This window comes from Talpa occidentalis, unplaced genomic scaffold (genome assembly GCF_014898055.3).
Source record: "Talpa occidentalis isolate TD23 unplaced genomic scaffold, MPIMG_talOcc4v2.1 talOcc4.9, whole genome shotgun sequence".
In the NCBI taxonomy this organism is placed as follows: domain Eukaryota; kingdom Metazoa; phylum Chordata; class Mammalia; order Eulipotyphla; family Talpidae; genus Talpa; species Talpa occidentalis.
The window spans coordinates 4,490,013-4,511,983 of record NW_023605305.1 but is presented as its reverse complement, the minus strand read 5'-3'; the positions used below and the strand labels follow the sequence as shown (position 1 = coordinate 4,511,983).

At 57.3% G+C, this 21,971-nt stretch overlaps 1 protein-coding gene across 2 annotated transcripts in view; it reads right to left on the bottom strand.

The window, feature by feature from the left end:
- Nucleotides 1-21,971, bottom strand: part of PIK3CD (phosphatidylinositol-4,5-bisphosphate 3-kinase catalytic subunit delta) — a 46,688-nt gene that overhangs the window by 2,340 nt on the left and 22,377 nt on the right. For both annotated transcript variants that reach the window (XM_054691734.1, XM_037500690.2), the window contains exons 3-23: nucleotides 11,171-11,342; nucleotides 8,118-8,346; nucleotides 7,804-8,033; nucleotides 7,288-7,467; nucleotides 6,891-7,040; nucleotides 6,354-6,443; nucleotides 5,092-5,313; nucleotides 4,527-4,623; nucleotides 4,311-4,441; nucleotides 3,844-3,894; nucleotides 3,606-3,773; nucleotides 3,414-3,535; nucleotides 3,096-3,239; nucleotides 2,862-2,961; nucleotides 2,568-2,746; nucleotides 2,373-2,485; nucleotides 2,122-2,200; nucleotides 1,592-1,759; nucleotides 971-1,094; nucleotides 742-887; nucleotides 421-553 (exon numbers count right to left, since the gene is read on the bottom strand). In XM_054691734.1, coding sequence (XP_054547709.1) covers nucleotides 421-553; nucleotides 742-887; nucleotides 971-1,094; nucleotides 1,592-1,759; nucleotides 2,122-2,200; nucleotides 2,373-2,485; nucleotides 2,568-2,746; nucleotides 2,862-2,961; nucleotides 3,096-3,239; nucleotides 3,414-3,535; nucleotides 3,606-3,773; nucleotides 3,844-3,894; nucleotides 4,311-4,441; nucleotides 4,527-4,623; nucleotides 5,092-5,313; nucleotides 6,354-6,443; nucleotides 6,891-7,040; nucleotides 7,288-7,467; nucleotides 7,804-8,033; nucleotides 8,118-8,346; nucleotides 11,171-11,311 — 2,997 coding nt within the window. In that variant the 5' untranslated portion in view covers nucleotides 11,312-11,342. The remainder of the gene's footprint in view (nucleotides 1-420; nucleotides 554-741; nucleotides 888-970; nucleotides 1,095-1,591; nucleotides 1,760-2,121; nucleotides 2,201-2,372; nucleotides 2,486-2,567; nucleotides 2,747-2,861; nucleotides 2,962-3,095; nucleotides 3,240-3,413; nucleotides 3,536-3,605; nucleotides 3,774-3,843; nucleotides 3,895-4,310; nucleotides 4,442-4,526; nucleotides 4,624-5,091; nucleotides 5,314-6,353; nucleotides 6,444-6,890; nucleotides 7,041-7,287; nucleotides 7,468-7,803; nucleotides 8,034-8,117; nucleotides 8,347-11,170; nucleotides 11,343-21,971) is intronic.

The following is a 21,971-nucleotide window of genomic DNA, read 5'->3' as shown; positions in this document are numbered from 1 at the left end:
TCCCCTTCTCTGCCGGAAACCTGCAGGAGGAGCAGCTCCATTTGGGGTCCTGGTCCCCAAAGACAACACCTGGCTGGGGCTGGGGGTCAAGCCCTCCCACCCCCCCATCCTGGGCTTCTCACCAGCTGCAAAACAGAAAAATGTTTATTAGCAGGCTGGGCACCGAGTCCCGCCCTCCTGTGTCCAGGAGGAAACCGCGGCAGTCGGTAGAGGTAGCGGGTGGGCTCCACGGAGGTCCCAGCGCCCCCGCGGCAGAACCGGGGTGCACTCCAGCTGTGTGCCTGCAGCCCCCACTGCTGGTCCTGGGGCCGTGTGAGCTGCACGATGTGGGCATGCCCCTGGGGTTCACCCACACTGGGTGGGGGGAGCCCGGGAGAGGCCTTGGGGTCCCTGACTGGCGGGCTCTGGCCTGAGCTTTACCTTGAGATACTGGATGTCTTTGGAGCAGCTGAGCTCGGGCAGGCCTGCCGCCCGCATCAGGGCGAAGAGGTGGAGGAAGAGCAGGCCGTGGCGCCGCAGGATGGTGTAGGCTCGTTCGCAGTAGCCCCGGAACCTGCCAGGGAGCCGGGGGGGTAGGGCTGTGGGTCCACTCAGCCCCCCTCACCCCGGGCCGCCCCTTCTGGGGGACCCACAAACCTGCTGCCCGCGCCCCTCCAGGGTGGACGGAGCTGAGTCCCAGCCCAGCACCCCGCTGGGGCCCCAGGCACAGGGAGGGGGCTCCCGGGGTCCGAGCACCCTCACCTCTCGAATTTCTCACTGTTGCTCGTCTTGCCCTGCTGGATCACGTGGACGAAGTCGTAGGTGAGGATGAACGGGACGCGCTCGCGGTTGATTCCAAACTTCGTCTTGAAATTGCCCAGAAAGTGGCCGAAATCGATGTGGAACAGCTAAGGGAGGACAGACGGAGGCGTCGGGCGGAGGCCTGGATCCTGGGGGCCGCGGGGCTGGGGCGGGGCGGGGGGGCCCCTACCTGCCCGTTCTCGCGGATCATGATGTTGTCGCTGTGCCGGTCGCCGATGCCCAGCACGTAGGTGGCCACACAGTAGCCGGCGCAGGAGAGGGTGAACTCCTCGATGGCTCGGTCCAGGGCCTCCCTGGGGATGGGGGGGGGGGCATGGCCACGCAGCTCTGCAGCTCCGTCTATAAGAGCTGAGGTCCCTGTCCCGCCCTGGGAATCGGCCTCGTGACTCGCTCAGACCCCACAGAGCACCGGGCACGTGGAGGAAGGCGGCGGGCTAGGCCCGGAGCCCAGGCCTGAAAACCTCATAGTCCCTCCCTCCCCCCGTGGGGCCTGGTCTACTCCACGGGGCGGGAGGCCGACGGCCATCTTGGGCCGCCAGGCCCGTGCAGCTGCGGGATTCTGGCGGAAGAACCGCCGAGCGGCGTCCACTCAGCTGCGTGAGCCAAGGGCGGGCGGCGGCTGTCCAGGGGCCTAAGGCTGTCATCCCGTGACAGGGCCGGGCCCACGAGAGGGGCCGGTCCTTAGCTGAGCGGAGATGCATGGAGACTCCCCAGGCCCTCCCCTCCCTCGGAGCCCCAAACTGCACCTTCTGGAAAGGAGAAGCGTCTCTCCCCAGGACCCGAAACCTACCCCGGGTTCTTGGACTTGAGCCAGTTGAGCAGGGCATCCTTGTTGAAGGCGGCCGTGGCCGCCATGTTGCTCTTGTTCAGCTGGATGTTGGCGATGGTGTCCGAGCGCAGCACCACCTCGATGAGGCCTGTGCGGTCCCCGGTGGAGAGGCAGCCGTAGGGGGTCATCCTAGGTGGGTGGACACCAAGTTCAAGGGCTGTCCCTGGGGCAGCCTGACCACAAATAGCCACAGGAGGTGCCCCTCAAGGGTCGAAGAGCAACAGACGGTGCTGGGAGGAGCCCAGGGACGGGGAGGTGCCTGGAGGGGGTGGGAGAGGGAAGCCGGCACCCAGTTCCTGACAGCTTAGAAGAGAAAAGCCCAGGCAAGCGGGGCTGGCCTCTGCCTCCTCCTGGGCCCGCCGCCTCCCCGGGCCCAGGGCCCTCACCACAGCCTTCCAGCTGAGGGGTAAATGTTGGCTTTGATGGGGGAACCCTCCAAGGGCCGGGTGTGGGGCTTGGGGAGGTCACCGAGGGGTGACAGGGCCCCTCACCTCAGGTCCAGCCCCTCCTGCTTCCATAGCACATCCATCAGCTGGATCATTTGCAGAGTCAGCATGTCCTGGCGGAGGTCTGCGGGCGCCGGGAGGAAGAGCGTCTGCTAGTGGGGTCTGTGTCCCAGCCAGGCCGGCCCCACCCAGCACTGCCTTCCCCTCAGCTGGCCTGCCGGCTCCCCCAGGGCAGTGCACCCTGTGGGGGGGGCCAGGGCACAGCAGGCTGTCTGGCCCCCACCCCACCCGCTTACCATCCCCATTCTTGAAGATGATGCCCACGCTGCCATCGCTGCCTGCCTCCTCGTTGCTGTACATGACCCACAGCGGCTTCATCTTGGAGTCCATGAACGTGCACTGCTCCACACTGCCGGGCCAGACAGCGGTCAGCGGGCCCCGCGGGGGGCTGTGGGGCACAAGGGCCCTCCCAGGCGTGGGCTCAGGCTCACCAGACTTCAGCCAGCTGGGTGCTGGGGTCGAGGGGGGACTGCAGGTGAGAGAGCGCCTCCAGGTAGGGCTCCTGGCGCATGCACAGGTGCATCAGCTCCTTGGTCTGGGGCTTGGTGGTCTTCTGGGAGCTCACTTTGACGAAGTCATTGAGGGCCTTCAGTTTGTTCAGTGCTTCCCCCTGGCCAGGAGGACAGGATGGAAGGTGGGCAGGCCGGGAGGGATGGCTCTCAGATTCAGCCAGGCCCTGGGGGCCCTCAGGGGGCCGGGCCCACCCTGCCTGCCCCAAGCCTCACCTGCTTCATCAGCACCTTCATGTGGTGGGTGCTGCCCCGGCAGTAGGCCTCCATGATGAGGCCGAAGCGCAGGGCCACGGACGGCACGTGCATCTCAGAGCTGGAGGAAGGAGGACAGGGCTGAGCCAGGCCCGGGGTGGGGAGGGATTGGTGGGGGCTGAACCCAGCGAGAGGAGGCCCCTCCCCCGATGGCCTTCTAGGGAGAGGTGGGCGGGGGCGGCTGAGTCCAGCTACCGAAGGTGCCAGAAGAAGAAGTGGCCAATCTTGCGGTTGGCCAGGGCCCGGTCCAGCAAGAACTTGGTCAGTTCGCAGTCGAGGTAGGACTCATACTTGAGCACCTGCACCAGCTGCAGCAGGTACTGGAACAGTTCGTCATCCCTGCAGGGAAGGGAGCCGGCCAGGGCTAGGGTCAGGACTGGGGTCTGGAGTGGGGGGCAGCAGAGCGAGAGGCAGCCTCATCCCCGCAGGCCCCCAGGAGAGTCAGTCCCCTCATGCCTGGCATCCTAAGTCAGGCCAGGCCCCTCCCCCGTGCAGGGCGCCAGAGGGGCTCACGTCAGTTTCCGCAGGGACTTGATGGCGAAGTTGCAGACGTGGCGGTCAGGGAAGCTGAAGTCCAGCAGCTCCAGGGCGCTCAGGACCGGCAGCTCGGGCCAGGTGCACAGCAGGCAGAGCATCTGGGGGAAGCTGACGGTCAGGGCACGGCTGACCAGGCCTGGCCCCCGACCCTGGCATCTCCCCACTCACCTGAGCCACGTCCTCGTGCTTGTTCCACTTGGTGACCAGCAGCAGCCGGGCCAGCGCCTCGGGGAAGTGCTCCTGGACCTCGTGCCGCATCTTCCACACCAGGTCCTTCTCGTGCTCGTACAGCTCCCCGGACCCCCGCCGCTCCAGGATCTCCCGCAGCTGCAGCTGCTGAAGGGTGCAGGTGGGGTGAGGGCTGGCACCCGGGTCTGCACCCCGCCGTCCACGGCCCCCAGCTCACCTCCTCCTCCGTGAAGCGCCCGTGTTCCCCGTGCCGGCCCACCTCCAGGATCTGCAACAGGAGGGGCTGCTCTGAGGGGGGCCGGGGCCAGGTCAGCCCCAGCGCCCCAGGGGAAGGCCAGCAACTGTCAGTGGCAGGGGCTGCCCCTGTGATGTGGGGCAGTTAGTGCATCTCTGGCCTCTCCATGGGGGTCAGTCAGTATAACTGCTTGACTGCCCAGAATTCCCTGGGGCCTCAGTGCCCTCTGGTTGAGAACCACCCCCCGAGGGCACATGAAGATTCTCTAGAGTCAAGAAGGTCCCCCACTGTGTGGGGTGCCCTAGCTCCCAGCCCTGGGCTTCACAGGGTATGGAGACCATGCTGGGGTGGCACCAGAGAAAGGGCCTGCTGGGCCAGTTCACTGTAGTCCCACAGCCTCCGGCCAGGGTGGACCCTGGACCCCGGGGGCCAGGGGGGCCTTCACTGACCTTGTCCAGGGCAGGGTAGTACACAGGGTGGGGGGCCACCTCGGGGAGACAGATGACCAGGGCGGCCGCGCTCTCAGTGTTGGGGTTACTCCTCACGGTTCCTGTGGGGTTCAGCAGCTCCCCTTTCTCGTCTGGACACAGGGACAGATGGCATCGCACAGGGAGGCCACCACACCCGGGCCGCTCCCCACGCCGCCCCCTGGGGCGTGGGCTGACCTGGCACCGAGGGCCACATGTAGAGGCAGCGCTCCCCTGTCTTGAGCTGGTCCTTGTAGTCAAACAGCATGAGGTTGGCCCAGGCGATGGGGCAGTCCTGGGAAGGAGCGGCCCCGTCAGAGCAGCACCGCGGAGCCTGCACGCTCTCTGCGGGCTGGGCCCAGACCCCCAGCGCGGCGGCCACAGCATCCGCCCCTCCGGCTCAGCGCCCTTCGGCTCCTGGGGGCGCCCTGCCTGGCTCCCCGAGGACCCGCCACAGGGCCCAGAAGGCCTGCCAGCTCAGCCAGGGGTGAGTCAGCACGGCTGGAGGGTCAGTCACACGGGGCGTGGGGACTCCTGTCCGCCGCCTCAGCCGCTCCCTCCCCTGAGCCGAGCGTTGTCCTTTCCGCACAGGCGGCTGCGGCCCCCCCAGGGCCAAGGCCAGGCCCAGAGAGCCCTTGGCTCTGCTCACAGACCCCGCCCCAGGGCCGCCCCAGGGTGGGGCCTGGAGGCCCCAGCAAGGCCGGACTTGGGGGTCCAGGACTGGGGTGCGCGGACTCCCCAGCCTCCCGCAGGCCCCACCCACCGCCTTCTTGGACTTCTTCTTGGTGGAGCGAGCCTTCTTGGCCTTCTCGATCACGGCGTAGAGCGCAAAGCAGAGCCGGGCCATGCGCGGCAGGTCGCAGACGTTGATGTCAAACTCCAGCCTCTGCTTCCACACGGGCTCCGAGCACACGCTCACCTCGGAGCTGGACACCGTCTTGCACAGCGTCTCATTGCCGTGGAAGAGGCCAGCCTGCACCACCAGCTGGGGGAGGAGGGGCAGGGCAGGGTGACGGGCGGCAGGGGCCTGGCCCCGCGGCCTTCCCCAGCCTCCCACCCACCGCAGGTCCTATCTCCTCCCCAACGGGCTGCCTTTCCCGGGGTCTGGACCCCACTTTCCATGTGGGAGCAAGTGGTGCCAAAGGGGGCCCCCCACTGACTGTGCAGGAGCAGGGGCCACGGGGTGAAGGGAGGGGCCCAAGGGCTGGGCGGCCTTCCCTGCTCTGGGCTGGTTTCCCCACTGGACTTTGGTAGCCCCAGGCCCTGCCAGCTCTAACACCCCAGGGCCCCTCCGCTGCTCAGAGTCGTCTGAGACCTGAGTGTGAAGCCTGAGCACCCCCTGAGAAAGCCCTCACTGCCCACCCCAACCCCTCCTCCACCATCCCACAGGGAGCCCAGCCAGACGTGTCCTGCTGGTGCAGTGGCCCCAGTGGAAAGTGCTCCCCAAAAAGACACGCTCTGGGCCTAGTGGACCTGCCAATGATGCAATAAAATCTGCACCTCGCAGGCTGCCCTGAGGGCTGCAGCTGAGGGTGTGAACAGTCCCACATTGTCCCTGCAGCTCAGAAGCAGCTGCCCCCTCCAGCCCCTCCTCTCTCCAGCCTCTCCCCCCCATGGACACGCCTCTCCATGCCCCCTGGGAACCCCCAGCCCCTAGCCCAGCTGGAGCAGCTCCTGTTCCCAGGCCTGTCACCTCCCAGATTGCAGTTTTCATGTCCCTAGGCTGGGCCTGGCCCCACAACCTCCACCAGAGTCAAATACCCAGAACTCACTGAGCCTCGTTTCTTCGAATCGCCCGCTTCAGTACCCCCCACCCCGGTCCGCTCCCCTCCCCCCTTCCTGTTTTGAAGCGGCTCACAGCCACCCCAGGCAGGAATGCTGGGTAATGTGGTCAGGTGGCTTTCGTTGTGTGACCCCCCCTTCTTCCTCTGCCGCCCCTCCAGGCCACAGCCACCTTGTTTGTGCAAAAAAACACCCCAGATCCCCCCTCCCAGCGATTCCAGCCCCCCGCCCGGCAGCCCCTACCTTCATCCGCTCGTCGGCATTCACTTTGCTGCCCTGGATCAGCTCGACGCAGAAGGGCTGCTCCAGGGCCCACAGGGAGGTAGAGGAGGGCTGGGCGGTGGAGGGAGAGGCGGGGCCATTAAGCAGAGGGACCCCAGGCTCGCTGGACACTGACAAGGCCCGTGGCCACTTGGGTGTTGCGGGTGCGCGGCAAGGCTCAGTTGCCTGCCCACAGCACCGCCCTTCACAGAAACCCGCTGGTCAGAGCCCCTGGGGCCCAGCACCCCTGTGCTCCACAGGCAGGAGCGTGCCTCTGGCGCAGGGGGGCCTGGCAAGGGCAGCCAGAGGGACCTGCTCCTGGGCCCTCAGGCAGGCTCCCCACCCCACCCCACCAGGTGCCCGCCCCAGCTCAAGCTGTCAATGCCAACCAACCAAGGGGCATGAGACAAGAGGCCCCCAACCCCCAGCCGGCCCTGGGCCTTGCCTGGTAGACTCCAGGGCTGGACCAGAGCAGGGAGGGAGGGGAGAGGGGAGGGTGCTGCCCGGTGCCCCGCTCACCTTCTTCATGGGGATGGGGGGTGGCTTGGTGCGCAGCTTCTGGACTTGGGGGGTGGGGTTGCTCTGCTCGTCCCGCATGGCCAGGATGGAGGAGGAGTGCACCATGGTGAGGTGGGGCGTCAGCCCGCTGTGCAAGCAGCTGCAGATATACTGAGGTGGGGGCAGAGTGAGCGCCAAGTGGCTACAGGGGTCACACCCATGCTGACCCCTGCCCAGCCTGGGTCTCGAGGGCACCTCCTGCCCCTTCCCTGGCAACCTCGTCAAACGGAGCTGTCCCTGAGCGCACAGGAGGGGCGGCCGCCCAGAGGGTGCTCTTGCTGTGACCCCCAAAGGCCTAGCCTGGGGGTTTTGAGAAGGGCCCAGGGGCAGCCTCCCCACCCCCTGCCCCAGCCCTCACCTGGAAGTGGCAGAGCGGGTAGCTGCCGTACAGGTACTCGTGCTTGCCGTTCACCTGCAGGGTGTAGTCCTCGGGCTGCTCCACCAGCGGCTGCCGGAAGACCGTGGCCTTCTTGCGCAGGGCGCAGGCCATCAGCGCCAGGGGCACGTCTTTGGTGGACACCTGGAAGGTGAAGCTCTCCTAGGGAAGGAGGGAGCATCAGCCCTCGGCCTTGACGGGGAACCCGTGGACTCTGGGTACCTCTGTGCCCGCAGCAAGCACCCCTCCCCTGGATGTGAGGTCCCCGCGGGCACGTGGCGGCGCCCAGGAAACCGCTCTTGGAGGAATGAATGGACCAGTGATCAAGGTCCTTCGCTTAGTCGGCCTCACTGAGCCGCCTGGTGCCCCACAACCCCCCTGGTCACGGCAGGAGGGGAATTTCGGGAACTGGTGGATGACCTGGGAGTCCCAGCGGGAAGTGTCCCCCACAGACATGGCAGCAAAGGGGCGATGTTCCCAGCAGGGCCACAGGCTCACCTCGCTGCCCTCGAACTTGACGTTGACCAGGAGGGCCCGGTTGGGGAGCCGCAGGGTGCCGGGCCCCCAGCTCCGGGCCGAGGGCTCCAGCTGCAGCGGGAAGCTGTACTGCAGCCAGGCCTCCCAGCCCAGCTGCTGCCGCCGCAGCGCCGCCTCCTCGCAGAACTGGCGCATCTTGGCCCGAAAGTCATTGACTTCCGGGTCGCGCAAGGAGTCGAACTCGTGCAGACCTGAGAGGCAGGGAGGAGGGGGGGGTGGGGGGGCAGGGGTGCAGGGGCGGGCACAGGGGCCTGGTTGAGGGGCCCGGGGCGGACCTTTGCCGATGAGGAGGCTGATCTGCGAGTTGATGACCTTCTTCACCCGGTCGCCCTCGCGGGCCACCAGGCGCAGGAAGGGCAGGAAGGGCTGGATGTCGCACAGCCGCCGCTGCTCGTCCTCCAGCTCCTGCTGCTCTGCCGTCTGGTTGACGCAGGTGAACACGTAGGCCTCGGGGTCACTGAGCATGTGGAAGAGCGGCTCATACTGGGCTCGCTGCCACAGCGCCTGGGAGGGACAGCGGGCAGGTGGGCCCCTCCGGCCAAGAGACTGGTCTCAGTCCGCACGCCCCACCCTCACAGGGCAAGGCAGGGTTCCAGGACTGCCACCCTCTCTGGATCCCCGGGGCACGGGCCAGGTGGGCCCCAGGGATGCTCTCTGCTGGGGGACGCAGGATCTGGAGCTGTGAGCATGGGCTGCAGGCGGGAGGCACGCCCCCCCGGCAGCTGTTCTGGGGTTCATCATGCCTTTTAAATGCTGTCAACTAATTCAGAAGCTGTTAATGCACAGAGGGGTCCCACAAAACTGGGCTGTTCAGTTTAGGCTGTCAGCATGCCCCTGGGGTGATGCGTCCCCAGGGGCCACTGGAGAAGCCCCCTAACATTAGCGCTTCAGTGCAAAGATGTTTACAGCAGAGTCCCAGAGAAAGCAAAGGAGGAAGAAGCTGCCCAGGGCTGCTGCCGTGGGGGCAGGTAATGGCAGCCTCAGCACACAAAGAGGCAGCACGGAGGAAGAATCTGGGGGTGCCCGAAGCTAGGGACATGGGGGGCTCCAGAATGCACCTGTCAGCGGGAGAACCCCAAGCTGCAGTGCAGCCCATGTCATCAGGACGATTTCCTTAAACCACAAAAGTACTGATACAAACCACGATGTACCAGACTAACGTTTCTCCGGGAAAACAGCCAGTTGGGACCTTTGCACATCATCTTTGGCTGGAAAGCCTAGAATATCGACTATCTGGCCCCTGGTGTAAATGAAAACATGAAGAAACTGAAATCCAGTGGGGTGTGACATAGACGTGGGGACTGACAGGTCCCACCTCAGTGTCCAGAGTCCCCCACATGCTCTGGTGGCAGGAAAATCCAACCAGCTTTGGAAGGATAATTACATAGAGTTAATAACATGAAAAGGATGCTACAATGTTACAACTCAAAAAAAAAAATCCTAAAGTGTATCATGGGAATTATCACCCAACATGCATGCTGTCTAAAGGGGGAAAAATCCAGAAATAAACAGCATTAACTGTGGCTGTCTTATAGGGCTGGATCGTAAGTCATTTTCTTCCTTCTACACTTTCTTTTTTTTTTTTTTTAAATTTTCCTCAGAAGCCTTTAAATTTTTTTTTTTTTTTAAAGATTTGTTTATTTATTTATACAAGCACTGGGTACAGTCAGAAGCACAGGAAGGTGAGAGAATTCACCAGAGCCAGAGCGGGGAGCAGAACAGGCAGAAGGACCGAAGTACACTGCTGAGGGGAGCAGTGGGCGGCAGGAGAGGTCTGCGCGCCATGTGGGACCCTTCTCCGGTGGCCGGGGAGCAGCCGGGGATGGAACCGGCGCTGCAGAGGCTTCAGGCAGCTTCGCAACCCAGCGCTCAACCGCTGCGCCACCGGGGAGGCCCCCTTGTACATTTTCTTATTTTCCTAAATTTCAATGGGTCCTTATTACTTTTGAAATTAAAAAAAATAAATTTAATTTTGAAAGAAATCTCCCGGGGTGGGGGGGGAAACTAGGAAAATACCCCAAAGATGGTGTCGCTCTTCTCTTCTTTCTTCCCCCCAGGCACCCCGCCCGCCACTCCAAAAGTGCAGCTTTTAAAATTTAGAGCCCACATCATGTTCCCTGGCATAAGCCATTCAACCCCTCCCTTTGTCAGTGGGACAAGCCCTTTGAAAAGTCACAAGACAATACCCACCAAGTATTCTCCAGAAGTCTAATCCCTTGACTCAGTCAGCCGCCCTGAAAATTATTCATCAAAACCAAAAAGTACTTCCAAAGATAACGTTTACTATGATGACAGCTCTGAAGACAGAGAGATGGGTAACCCTCTTCCGTCACCAACGATGAATGTGTTTTCAGTCCTAGAGAAAGTCAGGGCCTTGGGGGAGCAGCACCCCTGGGCCATCATGAGGGAAAATGGGCCCAGTGAAGGAGGGGAGATGCATTTGGAGCAACAATTCATGGATATTATTTCTATCCTTTAAAATACATTTCCCGGGGCCTCCCCGGTGGCGCAGCGGTTGAGCGCTGGGTTGCGAAGCTGCCCGCGGCCTCTGCGGCGCCAGTTCGATCCCCGGCTGCTCCCCGGCCACCGGAGGAGGGTCCCCCATGGCGCGCAGACCTCTCCTGCCGCCCGCTGCTCCCCTCAGCAGTGTACTTCGGTCCTTCTGCCTGCTCTGCTCCCCGCTCTGGCTCTGGTGAATTCTCTCACCCTCCCGCACTTCTGACTGTACCCAGTGCTTGTATAAATGAAACAAACAAACAAACAAATAAATAAATAAGTAAAAACATGCCTCTATAAAAAAAATAAAATAAAATACATTTCCCAAAAAAGAAGTGGTGTGTGTGTGTGTGTCTGTGTGTGTACACACACCACATGTGGAATACTACTCAGGCATAAAAAAGAAAAGATAAAATCTTGCCCTTTGTGACAACATGGATGGAACTGGAGAGGATGATGCTGAGTGCAGAAAGTCAGAAGGAGAAAGACAAGCTCTGGATGATGTTACTCAGGTGTGGAATATAAAGAAACAAAGTCAAAGAACAAACTAAATCAAAACAAACCTTAGAAGGTGGGGGGGACGGGGAACAAAGGTGGGGGAGGCCAGCGGGCTGTGGTGAGGATTGCTGGTGTTCTGGTGGCGTGATAACCTGCATCTGCAGGGGTGTGAACCTGCACCACTAAAATAACATTTAAACCAACACCACCTCAGAAATATCATCTCATAAAAAATAAAATTCATATGAAATTCAGCTCTGAGAAACTCTGGGTGAGCATAAGCATCTGTCTGGGTTCCAAGGCCAGAGGACGAGTTTCGAGGCCGAGGGTGTACCTTCTTGATGGTGCTGAGGTTAGCATTTCGGGACACCGGGAAGTTCAGGTAGACCCCTGTGGGCAGCAGGAAGTCAACGGCCACGTTCGGGTTCTCCTCCTTGGTCCAGAATTCCATGGGGCAGTCAACCCCGGGGGGCATCCTGCTTCTCACGTCTCAGACGCCAGCTGTCCTGAAAAGGAAGCAAAAGCAAAATGAGGCCCGCAGTCAAGGGGGTCCTTTGAGAGACCCATTTGGAAAACGATGTCAGGACCCCAGACAGCAGGAAGCTCGGGACAGAGTCCCGGCCTGGCCCCCCAGTGGCTGCCACCACAGTCCAGCTGCCTCTCATCACAGCTGGACACTCCAGCTGCACCCCTCACTGCAGCCCCTCAAACCAAGACATCAGCAGACCCCTGCCTCGTCATTTTTCCTCTAGAACACCCACCAGTGGGCGACCCCGGCTCGGCCAGGGGGCTGGCAAAGGTGGGGAGTGGCAGGTCAGCCGGTCAGGCAGCCTCAAACCTGAGGAAACAACGGCTCAGTTCTTAGAAATGTTCTAAGCAGAAACCAAACGGCTTAAAAATGGCTTTGACCATCAAACAAGCTCTTGAGATCATCTTACCCAACTCCCCGTCTTGCCCAACCGCTCAGCAAGTAACAGACGTTGCAGACCCGACTAGGTCTCCTCTCGGCCTCCGGTTCCCTCCAGCTCCTCCCTCCACCGCCGCCTGGATTCCCATGGCTTATCACTTCCAGGCATGTTTTTATACTTTCATTATACTAACATGTATCCACAAACAATCCCCAACATTCTGCATGCTTTACACCTTCGAGTGACGGGAATCTGCTGCTCAAGGTAATCCTTATCCGGCTGACACAGGGAGCGCCAGCTCAGGCTTTGAACTCTCATGCGGTGTATTTCACGGGGCGATTATAAACCACAGTCTATTGACCCCCTCTCCTGCTGCTGAGCTTCAAAGTTCGTCTCTCTTCTTTCTGGTTATTCCATCAGTGTTGCAATGTACTCGTTCATGCCTCCTTGAGTACCTTTGAGTCTCCAGGAGAGTATCCAAGAGAAACAGAATATAAACCACACGGAGAAAGTCCAAGTTACTGGCAGCCACATTTGAAAAATAAAAAAAGGGGAAAAGATAAAATGAAGTGTGCTGCTATGTTTTATTTAAGCCACTATATCCAAAATTCGGTCACTTCAATGTTATCAACCTAGAAAAGCGACCCATGAGATATTTTATGTTGTTTGGGGATTAAACCCTTGAAATCTGGTATTTTAACTTTTATACTTTGTGCTTTTCTAGAGGATACGGCAACTTGGACACGAGGCTTTCATCGCGACGTAGATTTCGTACAATTGACGGGTGAACGTCAGGCTTGAGGTGTTCCCAATGGAAAGGTCTTTCAATAAAGGAATCGATTCTGAAATTTCAATGCACTGAAGTTAAATAAAATGTTAAAAATAATTCCATTCCTCAACCACATTCTACACATCTCAAATGCTCACCAGTTAAGTGGCAGGTGGCTGCCACCTGGGCGGGCAGGTCCAGGATACACACCTGAGCAGGTGTCATGCCCCTTCCAGTGGCTCCGCCCGTGAGGCGTTCCCAGTGCCTCCGCCGCTGGCCACTGCCCCCTCGCCCTTCGCCAGCACTCGGCATGGTTGGCTGTTTATCCTGATGCACAGCTTCATTTGCATTCTCCTGATTACCCATAAAACACCTCTCTCCTGCCAATAGCCCACTAAAACCCTTTGTCCATGTGTCTGTGGGGTTTTTTCTCATTGGCCAGTGGGGCATCTCTGGTTACTGTAGGCTCAATGCCTTTGTTGATTACGTGGGTTGAGAACATCCCGGGTGCTAGGGGCCTTTCCACTCGATGGTGTCCTTTTGACTCACAAGACGTTTTTCAGTGTCGTCAAATGGATGCATCTTTTTCTTGATGTTTTGTTTTCATTCTTTAGAAAATACTTCCCTTCCCTAAGATCACATCCTCCCAGATTTAAATGCCTTTGAAAATGTTGAAAGGACATGCTGAATTTAAGGGAGACGCTCTTACCCCCAGGGGTTCCCCAGTTGAGCCCTGGCCTGGCTGCCTGCCCCCCCCCCCGGGGGTGCCCTGGGCTGGATGCAGGAGCTGTTTTGCCCAACATCCGCGCAGCCCCTGTACTGCCGTGTCACCATGGCTGGGATCCACTTCCCCTGATTAGAAAACCACATCCTACTTGAGGTTCCTCTTTCTGAGAATGGCCAGGCTTCCTTTCTGTTTCAAAATGTTGTAGACGGTCAGGAATCCTGGAGCACCCACTGACCATGGCTGGCTGAATTTAGGGAGTCAGGGGCACCTCTGGCCTGAGGTTGAGGTGAGCTCATGGGCATCCTGGACTCTGGCTCAGGGAAGGGGCTTCCGGACAAACTGTCCCTTGACTTGCCCATCCCTAAGGGTTATGGAAATCAGCTTTCAACAATGTGCAGGCATCTGGGACGCAGGGATCTAGGATGGGACAGGAGAAAGGGGGGCCTTTCTTCCTCCTTGTGGACCCAGGACCCAGGATGCAGCTGCTCACCAGCCCCAACCCCCGAGGCAGCCCAGGCGCGTCTCTCCAGGACGCAGGAGACGCAGATGCTAGCTAATCCTGGAACGCAGGCCCGTTCCAAAAATGCAAATTGGTACAACCACCTTGGAAAAGTGTCAGTATCAACAAAAGCTGAACACTCGTATGCGGGGTGACCCAGCACCCCACCCCTGCGGTGGGCACCCAAAAGAAGCGTGTCCAGTGAGTCCTCGCTGAGTGTCAGCGCCAGGTTCTTGGAGACAGCAACGCTCCGGGAGGCGACACGGAACACAAGCAGGTTACGGGGAAGCGACACCGAGTGAAGACGGGATCGCAGCCAAATGTGTCCACGAGGGTCCCGAGCACCGCTGCCCCACAGCCCGCACCGGGGGACGACCCGCGGGCACACAGCCACGCCAGGCGGTGGGGAATGGTGCCTCCTCTCCCGGGGCCCACGAGTGATAGCGAGGACAGCAATGGAAACGCGACGCAGCACGAGCCTCGCAGACATGAGCCCGAGCGGAAGAGGCCAGCACCAGGCCTCGCCAGCCCGAGCGCACGGAGAAGCGGCGCTGGCCGATGGGCAGAACTGATCGATGCTGGGGGGAAAGACGAAAGAGGGGCTCCCTGGGGAGGGCAATGACTGGAGCGCATCCTAAGGGGGCTCTCGACACTGGTCATTTCCAGGGTCTCGATCTGGGGGCCGGGGAGTCGTCAGCGCCAGGCCTTCCATCCAAGTGGTCCGGGCGGGACTCGGCGCCTGGCTCTCAGACCCCGAGTTTCCCCGGCCCACGGCCTCTGGGGGACGCAGTAGGCGGCGCGTGAACCGCCGGTCCTCGGACCGTGTCTTCATTCAATGTCGTTTCACTGTAATGTTGGTGAGAAAAAAAAAATCCCCGCCGAAGGTGGACACCACAGCCGCTGCACACACGGGGGTGGGGTGAGCTGAGTTGACGGGGTGTGTGGGGACCACAGCCCTGAGAACAGGGAGGCACCGGGATCCCTCAGAGCCGTGGCAGTCCACAGGGTTTAGGCCAGGCGCCCCAGGGTCCCACCTGCGCAGGGAGCGAGCGCGGCTGCCTGCCCGGGGCGGCTGGCGAGAAGCGTGAGCGGCGGGCGTGGGAGGGTGGCAGGCGTGGGCAGGTGGGCAGAAGCAGCTGGAGCTGGAGACAGGCAGGGCGTCGGATCTCCTGAGGAGCTGGGTGAGATCCGACAGGGGACAGTGAAGGGAAAATGAGGGCCCCACTGGGCTGGGGAGACTGGTGGGAATTTACCAAGGTGGGGAAGCGCAGGGGAGGACTCGACTTGGGGGAGCGGAGCAGCAAGAGCGCGGCTTTAGGCGCCATCACCTGCGCTGCTTATCGGGCACAGCAGTGAAGTCGGCCAAGGGGCAGAGCCCAGTGTGGTGCCCGGGAGAGCGCTTTAGAGTCCCAGAGAAATGACTTGGGGAAAGCAGGTCACGGACGAGGGAGCGCCCCGGGACAGGAGAGGGCCCCGAGGCAGAGGGTCTGGGCAGGCCGGGACCACCCTGCCGACCAGCATGGACCCATCAAAGACAAAGGCTGACCAATCCCTCCTGGCTCTGAGCCTTCTGGAATCTCGAAGCAGAACCCTCTGTGTGCAACGTGAATCAGCAGCACATCAGTGAAGAAAACGGGCGAGAAAGGAACCGCGCGCCTCGCGCCTCCCCACCAGCACGGGCCCTGCGGGAGACGGGACACGGCAGGGCCAGGGCCTGGTCTCCCTCAAGACCCGGGGGCCGCTGTTTTCATGTGTGCCATTGATGCATTTTCTCTGGCCCAGGCTGAAGAACAGTTTGTCCAGCTGTGACCCTCGAGGGGCTCCAAACAGCCAGCGGAAGAGTTTCTCCCAAGATTCCCACAGACGTGCTCACGCCACCACCAGCCGACCAGCCGCAGGGAACCTCCAGGGGACCCTAACTTATTCATAAGAGAGGAGGGTGCGCAGGGGATGGAGCACCCCAAGTCACAAATGCTTCTTCCAGACTGGGGATGAAGCTGCACCCCTCTAAGGAACAGCCCCCCGGCTGGCACAGCTGCGGACCAGCGGCTTGCCACGAGCTCAGGGCTGGACGGTCCCCCTTCATTCCCTTAGAAGCGCCACCATCGAGAGGCTCTGCACAGGCGTCTCCAGGGTCTGTCTGTCTCCCGCATCTTTCCAGCGGCTGTCACCAATGCGCCGGGGCTCTGCTCTCCCCAGGAGCCACTGCCCAGACTTAGTCAACACAAAGATGCCCTTTTTGGTGCCACAGTCACACTCTGCGGGAAGCGGCTTCTGGGGGACACGTGAGTCACGCTCAGCAGGCTGGGCAAGGATGGGCAGCAGGGAGGGGCGGAGGGTAAACGCGGCACCCTGGCCCGCCTGCCACGCACCCTCGGGTGTCACCTCTGCAGCAAGAGTCCGAGGGTCCCCCGGAACCATTCCTACCCATCTGGGAAGACACAGACGTTCCTGTTCTTAACATCTGTCCCACTCTTGAACAAAACACCTGCCCCACTCTTGAATTTCAGGACAAAACATCCGTCCCACTCTTGAATTTCAGAGCTGAAAATGACAACCCCAATAGGTCAAGAGAGGAGCCGTGGTCATAGAAACTTCTTGAAGGCGGGTGACCCACATCGTCCAAGTATCTGTCATCAACCCAGGCAGGGCCATGCGAGACCAGCAGCCCGGCGACGGGAGCCAGGCCACGTGGATGGGCTCCCCACACCGTGGCATCTGCATGGGCTGCTCTGCCAGCTTCTTAGGCTCACGGGAGCTTCTAGTCAGTGTCCGCTGCCCACCACTCACCCGTGGCAAAGAACTGACACCTTCCTGCTGCCCAACTAAGGTGGTAGATTCATATGGACACTTCAGAGGCTTGACCTGGAGGCTCCAGCCCCATGGAGTTCCCAGACACTTGCCCTAAAAGAGCTTTCCAGAAACTACCATCTGCTCTGGTGGCCAGAAGCCCAGAGATCCTTCAATCACATCCTCTGGAAACCCTCCTCAGCCCAGAGGGTGCAGGCTCCTGCCAGCCCCGCTTAGTCACTCGCACAGCAGGTATTTACGTGAAGCATCTTTGTTCCAGATGCCCATGGTGGGGGTGGGGGTGATGGGGGTGAGGGTGTGGGGGGGAAAGGCACTGTCAGGAGCTAATAGGAGAAGAAAAAAAAGAATTAAAAGGAAACATGATGACTTCTAGGGCCTCCCTGGTGGCACCAGGTGTTAAGCGTCAGCACTGTGAAGCAATCCATAGCTACTGCAGCACGAGTTCGATCCCTGGCCAGGGAGGTGACCCACATGGTGCAGCAGACCTCTCCTGACTCCCCGCTGCTCCCCTCAGCAGTGTATTTCAGTAGATCTGCCTGTTCTGCTCCCTTCTCTGTCTCTGGTGAATCCTCTAACCCCCCTACACCTCTGGCCTGCACCCCAGCTCTTGTATGCATAAACAAACAAAAGGAGTCTGCCAGAGCCGCCAGTCTTGGCAAGAGAGGCCCCAAAATTCCAACGCAGGCTGCATCTCTGCTGTCCTCTGCTCCACAGCTCCTGTCAGAGGGGGTCAGCTGGTTGGGGTGTCACGTGATCAAAAAGGGGACTGGAAAGAAATCCCCAGCAGCCCAGTAGACCATCCCGAAGACAGGCCTAGGAGTGAGGAGGGGTTTGTCTGCAAGACTGTCTGACACCCTCAGTTCCTGCCACAGAAGAAAAGAGGCTGGAGGGTGTAGGACAGGAAGGGATGAAATGATAAAGTGCAGTGTGGGTGTCCCCACATTCATGTGAGAGGGGCTGGGGACAGGACCAGCGCTGCTCCCTCTGTCCTTGTCTGACTTCTGTCTCCTGCTTCTCTCGCTTTTTTCTGCTCGCTCCCATTTTAAATATGTCTCGCTTGAGCTTACATTATTTAATAGGACAGTAATTTTTATTTAACTATTGAAAAAGGAAAAAATCCTCAATGGGGGAAAACCAAGTCTGACATCAAAGAACGAGAGGTAGAGGTCTCTGGAAATTCTGTTCTAAAGCAAGAACTGACTCCTGCTGCCATCAGGGGGAAAAATGAGCCAACTACCCAACGAGTTTGATCCCAACTATCTTCTGTGAGGTTCAGTTCACGGCCCCCCGGGGGAGCCCAGCAACACCACACATCAAATGAATGGAAAAGAATGGAAACAACAAATGCTGGTGAGGATGTGGAGAAAAAGGTACTGTCACTCACTGCTGGTGGGAATGCAAGCTGGTTAGTCTCTATGGAAACCGGTATGGAGATTTTTTTTTTTAAAGATTATTTATTTATTTATACAAGCACTGGGTACGGTCAGAAGTGCGGGAGGGTGAGAGAATTCACCAGAGCCAGAACGGAGAGTAGAACAGGCAGACTGACGAAGTACACTGCTGAGGGGAGCAGCGGGCGGCAGGAGAGGTCTGCACGCTATGTGGGACCCTCGCCGGGGGCCGGGGATCGAACCAGCGCTGTAGAGGGTGCGGGCAGTTTCGCAGCCCAGTGTTCAACCGCTGCGCCACTGGGGAGGCCTGGTATGGAGATTTCTTAAGAAAAGAAAAGCGGAAACTTCAGAGGATCCAGCAACATCTCTGCTAGGTATTTATCCAAAAAACATGACAACTCTAATACTGAAAGACTTATGTACCCCTTTGTTCACAGAAGCACTGTCCACTATTGCCAAGTCATGGAACCAACCTAAGTGCCCATCAACAGATGACTGGTAAAGAAATTGTGGAATATAGATTCAATGGAATACTATATAGCTGTTAAAAATGATAAAATTGTGTCCTTTGTGATGAACTCGATAGACCTGTAGGTGATCTTGTTAAATGAAGTAACTCAGGAAGTGAAAGACAGATAACAGATGGTTTCACTCATTTGTGGAATATAAATAATCAAAAAACATATACAGGCAAAATACAGGAAAAACAAATCTTAGATTTAATGAAAAAATTTACTGGTTATCAGCGGGAACAGGGAGGAGGGAGAAGAGGACAGGGAAAGAAGTAGACAGGGTATTGGCACAGTGGTTCAGTGTGTGACTGGAACAAGTACACATATGGAGGAGTTAAAAATGTAACCCCTAAATTAAAATAACCATCAATTAATTTTTTTTTAATAGAGGCATGTTTATTTATTTATTTGTTTGTTTGCTTTGCTTGTTTATACATGCACTGGGTACAGTCAGAAGCACGGGAGGGTGAGAGAATTCACCAGAGCCAGAGCGGGGAGCAGAGCAGGCAGAAGGACCGAGGTACACTGCTGAGGGGAGCAGCGGGCGCGGCAGGAGAGGTCTGCGCGCCATGTGGGACCCTCCTCTGGTGGCCGGGGAGCAGCCGGGGATCGAACCGGCGCTGCGGAGGCCGCTGGCAGCTTCTCAACCCAGCGCTCAACCGCTGCGCCACCGGGGAGGCCCCCCATCAATTAATTTTTTTAAAAACCAGGAGAAAGACCCAAGGACTCAAATCTGGTCATTATGGAAATTTAGGGATTGTCCTAAGGAAGGAAGGTAAATTTTTTTGTTAAAAGCTACATGCCAAGTTATTCATTGTGGTACTGTGGGTGAAAAAGATAAACTGAAAATAAGTGACAGTAAATGTGCATATACAGTGGCAGTGGATACTGTCTGTAAAATGCCACCTGTGTGTACCACAAGCCCAGCAACATTCCCCACGTTAAGTGAAACCGAAATGCACACATTTAGGGTAACAAGCATGAAATAAAAGAAAATAGCAAGGTTATGCGTGGATGATGGCATTCTTCATAGTAACACGTCTTATGCTTTAATTCTTATGAAAGTTTAAAATCAGCACCTGATTTTAAAATATAATTTAGAACTAAAATGCTGCGGGGGAAAAAACATTGAGCTATTCCCTGACCTCCACAACCAAACATACTACCACCAACCAGTTTCAGTTGACTTAGGGAGTTTTTAATATCTACATTTCTGAATAACAGGATTACACTTATATTTCTTGTCTACATTTAACTTCTTCCCGTAGGTGAGTTGATACATTCCTACACATAAATACACACACAGCCTGTCTACCACCTTCTGAATATAGCTACGTGATCACTTTTTTGCTAATGAGTCTTTGGTGCTTATGTCATCATGACTATGTAAATATTGTTCAAAGTTAAGCCATATGGTGTACTCTGATTTTATTTCCTTTCTTGTTCAAATTTTTGTTATTCCTAGAGTTAACTATAGTTCCTAAAATAAAAGTTGCCTTATTTTAAATTTTCTTTTCTATGTACAACTATGTAACTCTTCTCCACATGGCAATAAAACTATAAAACTTATAATACATCAAAAACATCAGATAACCTGTGCTCGCTTCGGCAGCACATATACTAAAAAAAAAAAAAACATCAGATAACCTATCGGCTCCATTTTTGGTTTTTTCTTGGCACTCTTCCTCCTGAGGGCCTCAGCTATCTTGCTCCAAATTGGGCTCGTTGCTTTCTAGACCAACTGTCCGGGAGTAGTATTGGGACTTTTCACAGGAATTCTATTCACCACTCTCTCTCAGTCAGAGTTCCTGGTTGCAAGGAAAGTCGTAAACTCTCACTGATCAAGCAGGAAAGAAGCTGAGAGATTAGCTGATATTAGCACTGTGAGGAATTTCATAGTTCTATTGGAGAACTGAGGAAAATTTAGTCACTGATACATCAAAAATAAAGCAAACGAAAAGATGAGGCACTGGTGAATCAATAAGGTTTTATATTAAAAAAAATGAGGCAACTATCAACTTCAGGAAAAACAGAAAGTTGAGCAAGAAAAGAAATAGAATTGTAGTATGCGGGCCTCCCCGGTGGTGCAGTGGGTTGAGCGCAGCACTGTGAAGCTGTCAGCAGCCTCTGCGGCGCCGGTTCAATTCCTGGCCGGCCAAGGAGATACCCACATGGTGCGGCAAATGTCGCATGACCTCTCCTGTCTCATCTCGCCTGCTGCTCCCCTCAGCGGTGTTTTCAGTCCGTCTGCCTGTTCTGCTCCCTGCTCTGTCTCTAGTGAATCCTCTCACCCTCCCATGCCTCTGGCCTATACCCCAGTTCTTGTATAAATAAATCTTTAAAAAAAAAGAAATATAATTGTAGTATGCTATGTGGAGATCACAATACAAAATCACGTCTGATGGCAAAGCTGCTACTGTTGAGTACTGGTGCCAGTTTGTGTTGTTGCCATTTCTGTGCCAAGAACTTGACTTTTCTGCCCTTTAGTGTTGTTGATATGGATAGAGCCTCTGCTCCATCCCTCGTCCCTTCCCTGTCATCTCATCAATGGAGCCCAGACTATGGCCCTAACTATAAGACAGGCTTAGAAGTGAGTACTTTTCAATTCCCGTGGTGGAGTGGGTGTTTGTTTTTTCTCCTCACTCCCAAGACTTAAAGTCATAGTTGAAATACAGAAAGTCATTAGGAGCTGAGTCAAAAGAGAATAAGAGACATTGCACTTTGCACCATTTGTTGGCCTTTCTTGGCTTAAGAAAGATTTTTAAAGATACATGAATTTTCAAAAATGTCACCCTCCCCACCTTTCGTATCCCTTTGAAGGAAGCTACTAAAAAAGATGTCCTGCCCCTGTTCTCAGCTGCCCTCTCACCACCCTGCCCGAGCCCCTCTAAGAGAACACTGCCTCCAGGAAGCCAGCCACTCTCTGCTGGGGCAGAGGACGGAGCCACATGGCCACATGAGCTGAGAGGGAATCTGTGGATCTAATTAATACATGCTTTCAACCCACCTTCCTGTTTCCAGCCCATCCTGTCCCCCATCTGCAGGGATACACTGGAGGCCCAGTTCTCAAGTCTGTGGTGGGTTCTGAGGACACATCGGCCTGCTCCCCCACAGCCCGTGGCAATCTTTAAGTGGCTTCTCTTCACCGTTTTCCACTTTTCACAAGTTTTGCTCACACCCCTTTAATCCCATTTTGAAACGGAACAGAGATAGACACGCGTGTCCAGTCAGCATGTTCGCGCGGAGGCCCGTGGTAATATCTGACCATAAGGAGAAATCAAGTCTCAAAAGTGCTCCCCCTTGCTCTCAGCGGGGGACACACAGAAGACTCTCTAGGACTATGGGGGTGACTATAAACAAGTTCTTGCAATTTCTTTTTGTATTTTGCAAACTTCTGCCAGTAAATGGGCATTTTGTGTAAGTAAAAAGCATGGGGACTAATTACCATTGGAAGAGCGCTTCTGAAACAAGAAGCGGTTATGCAGAAGAAACAAGCCCTGCCCTCCTCACAGGTCTAC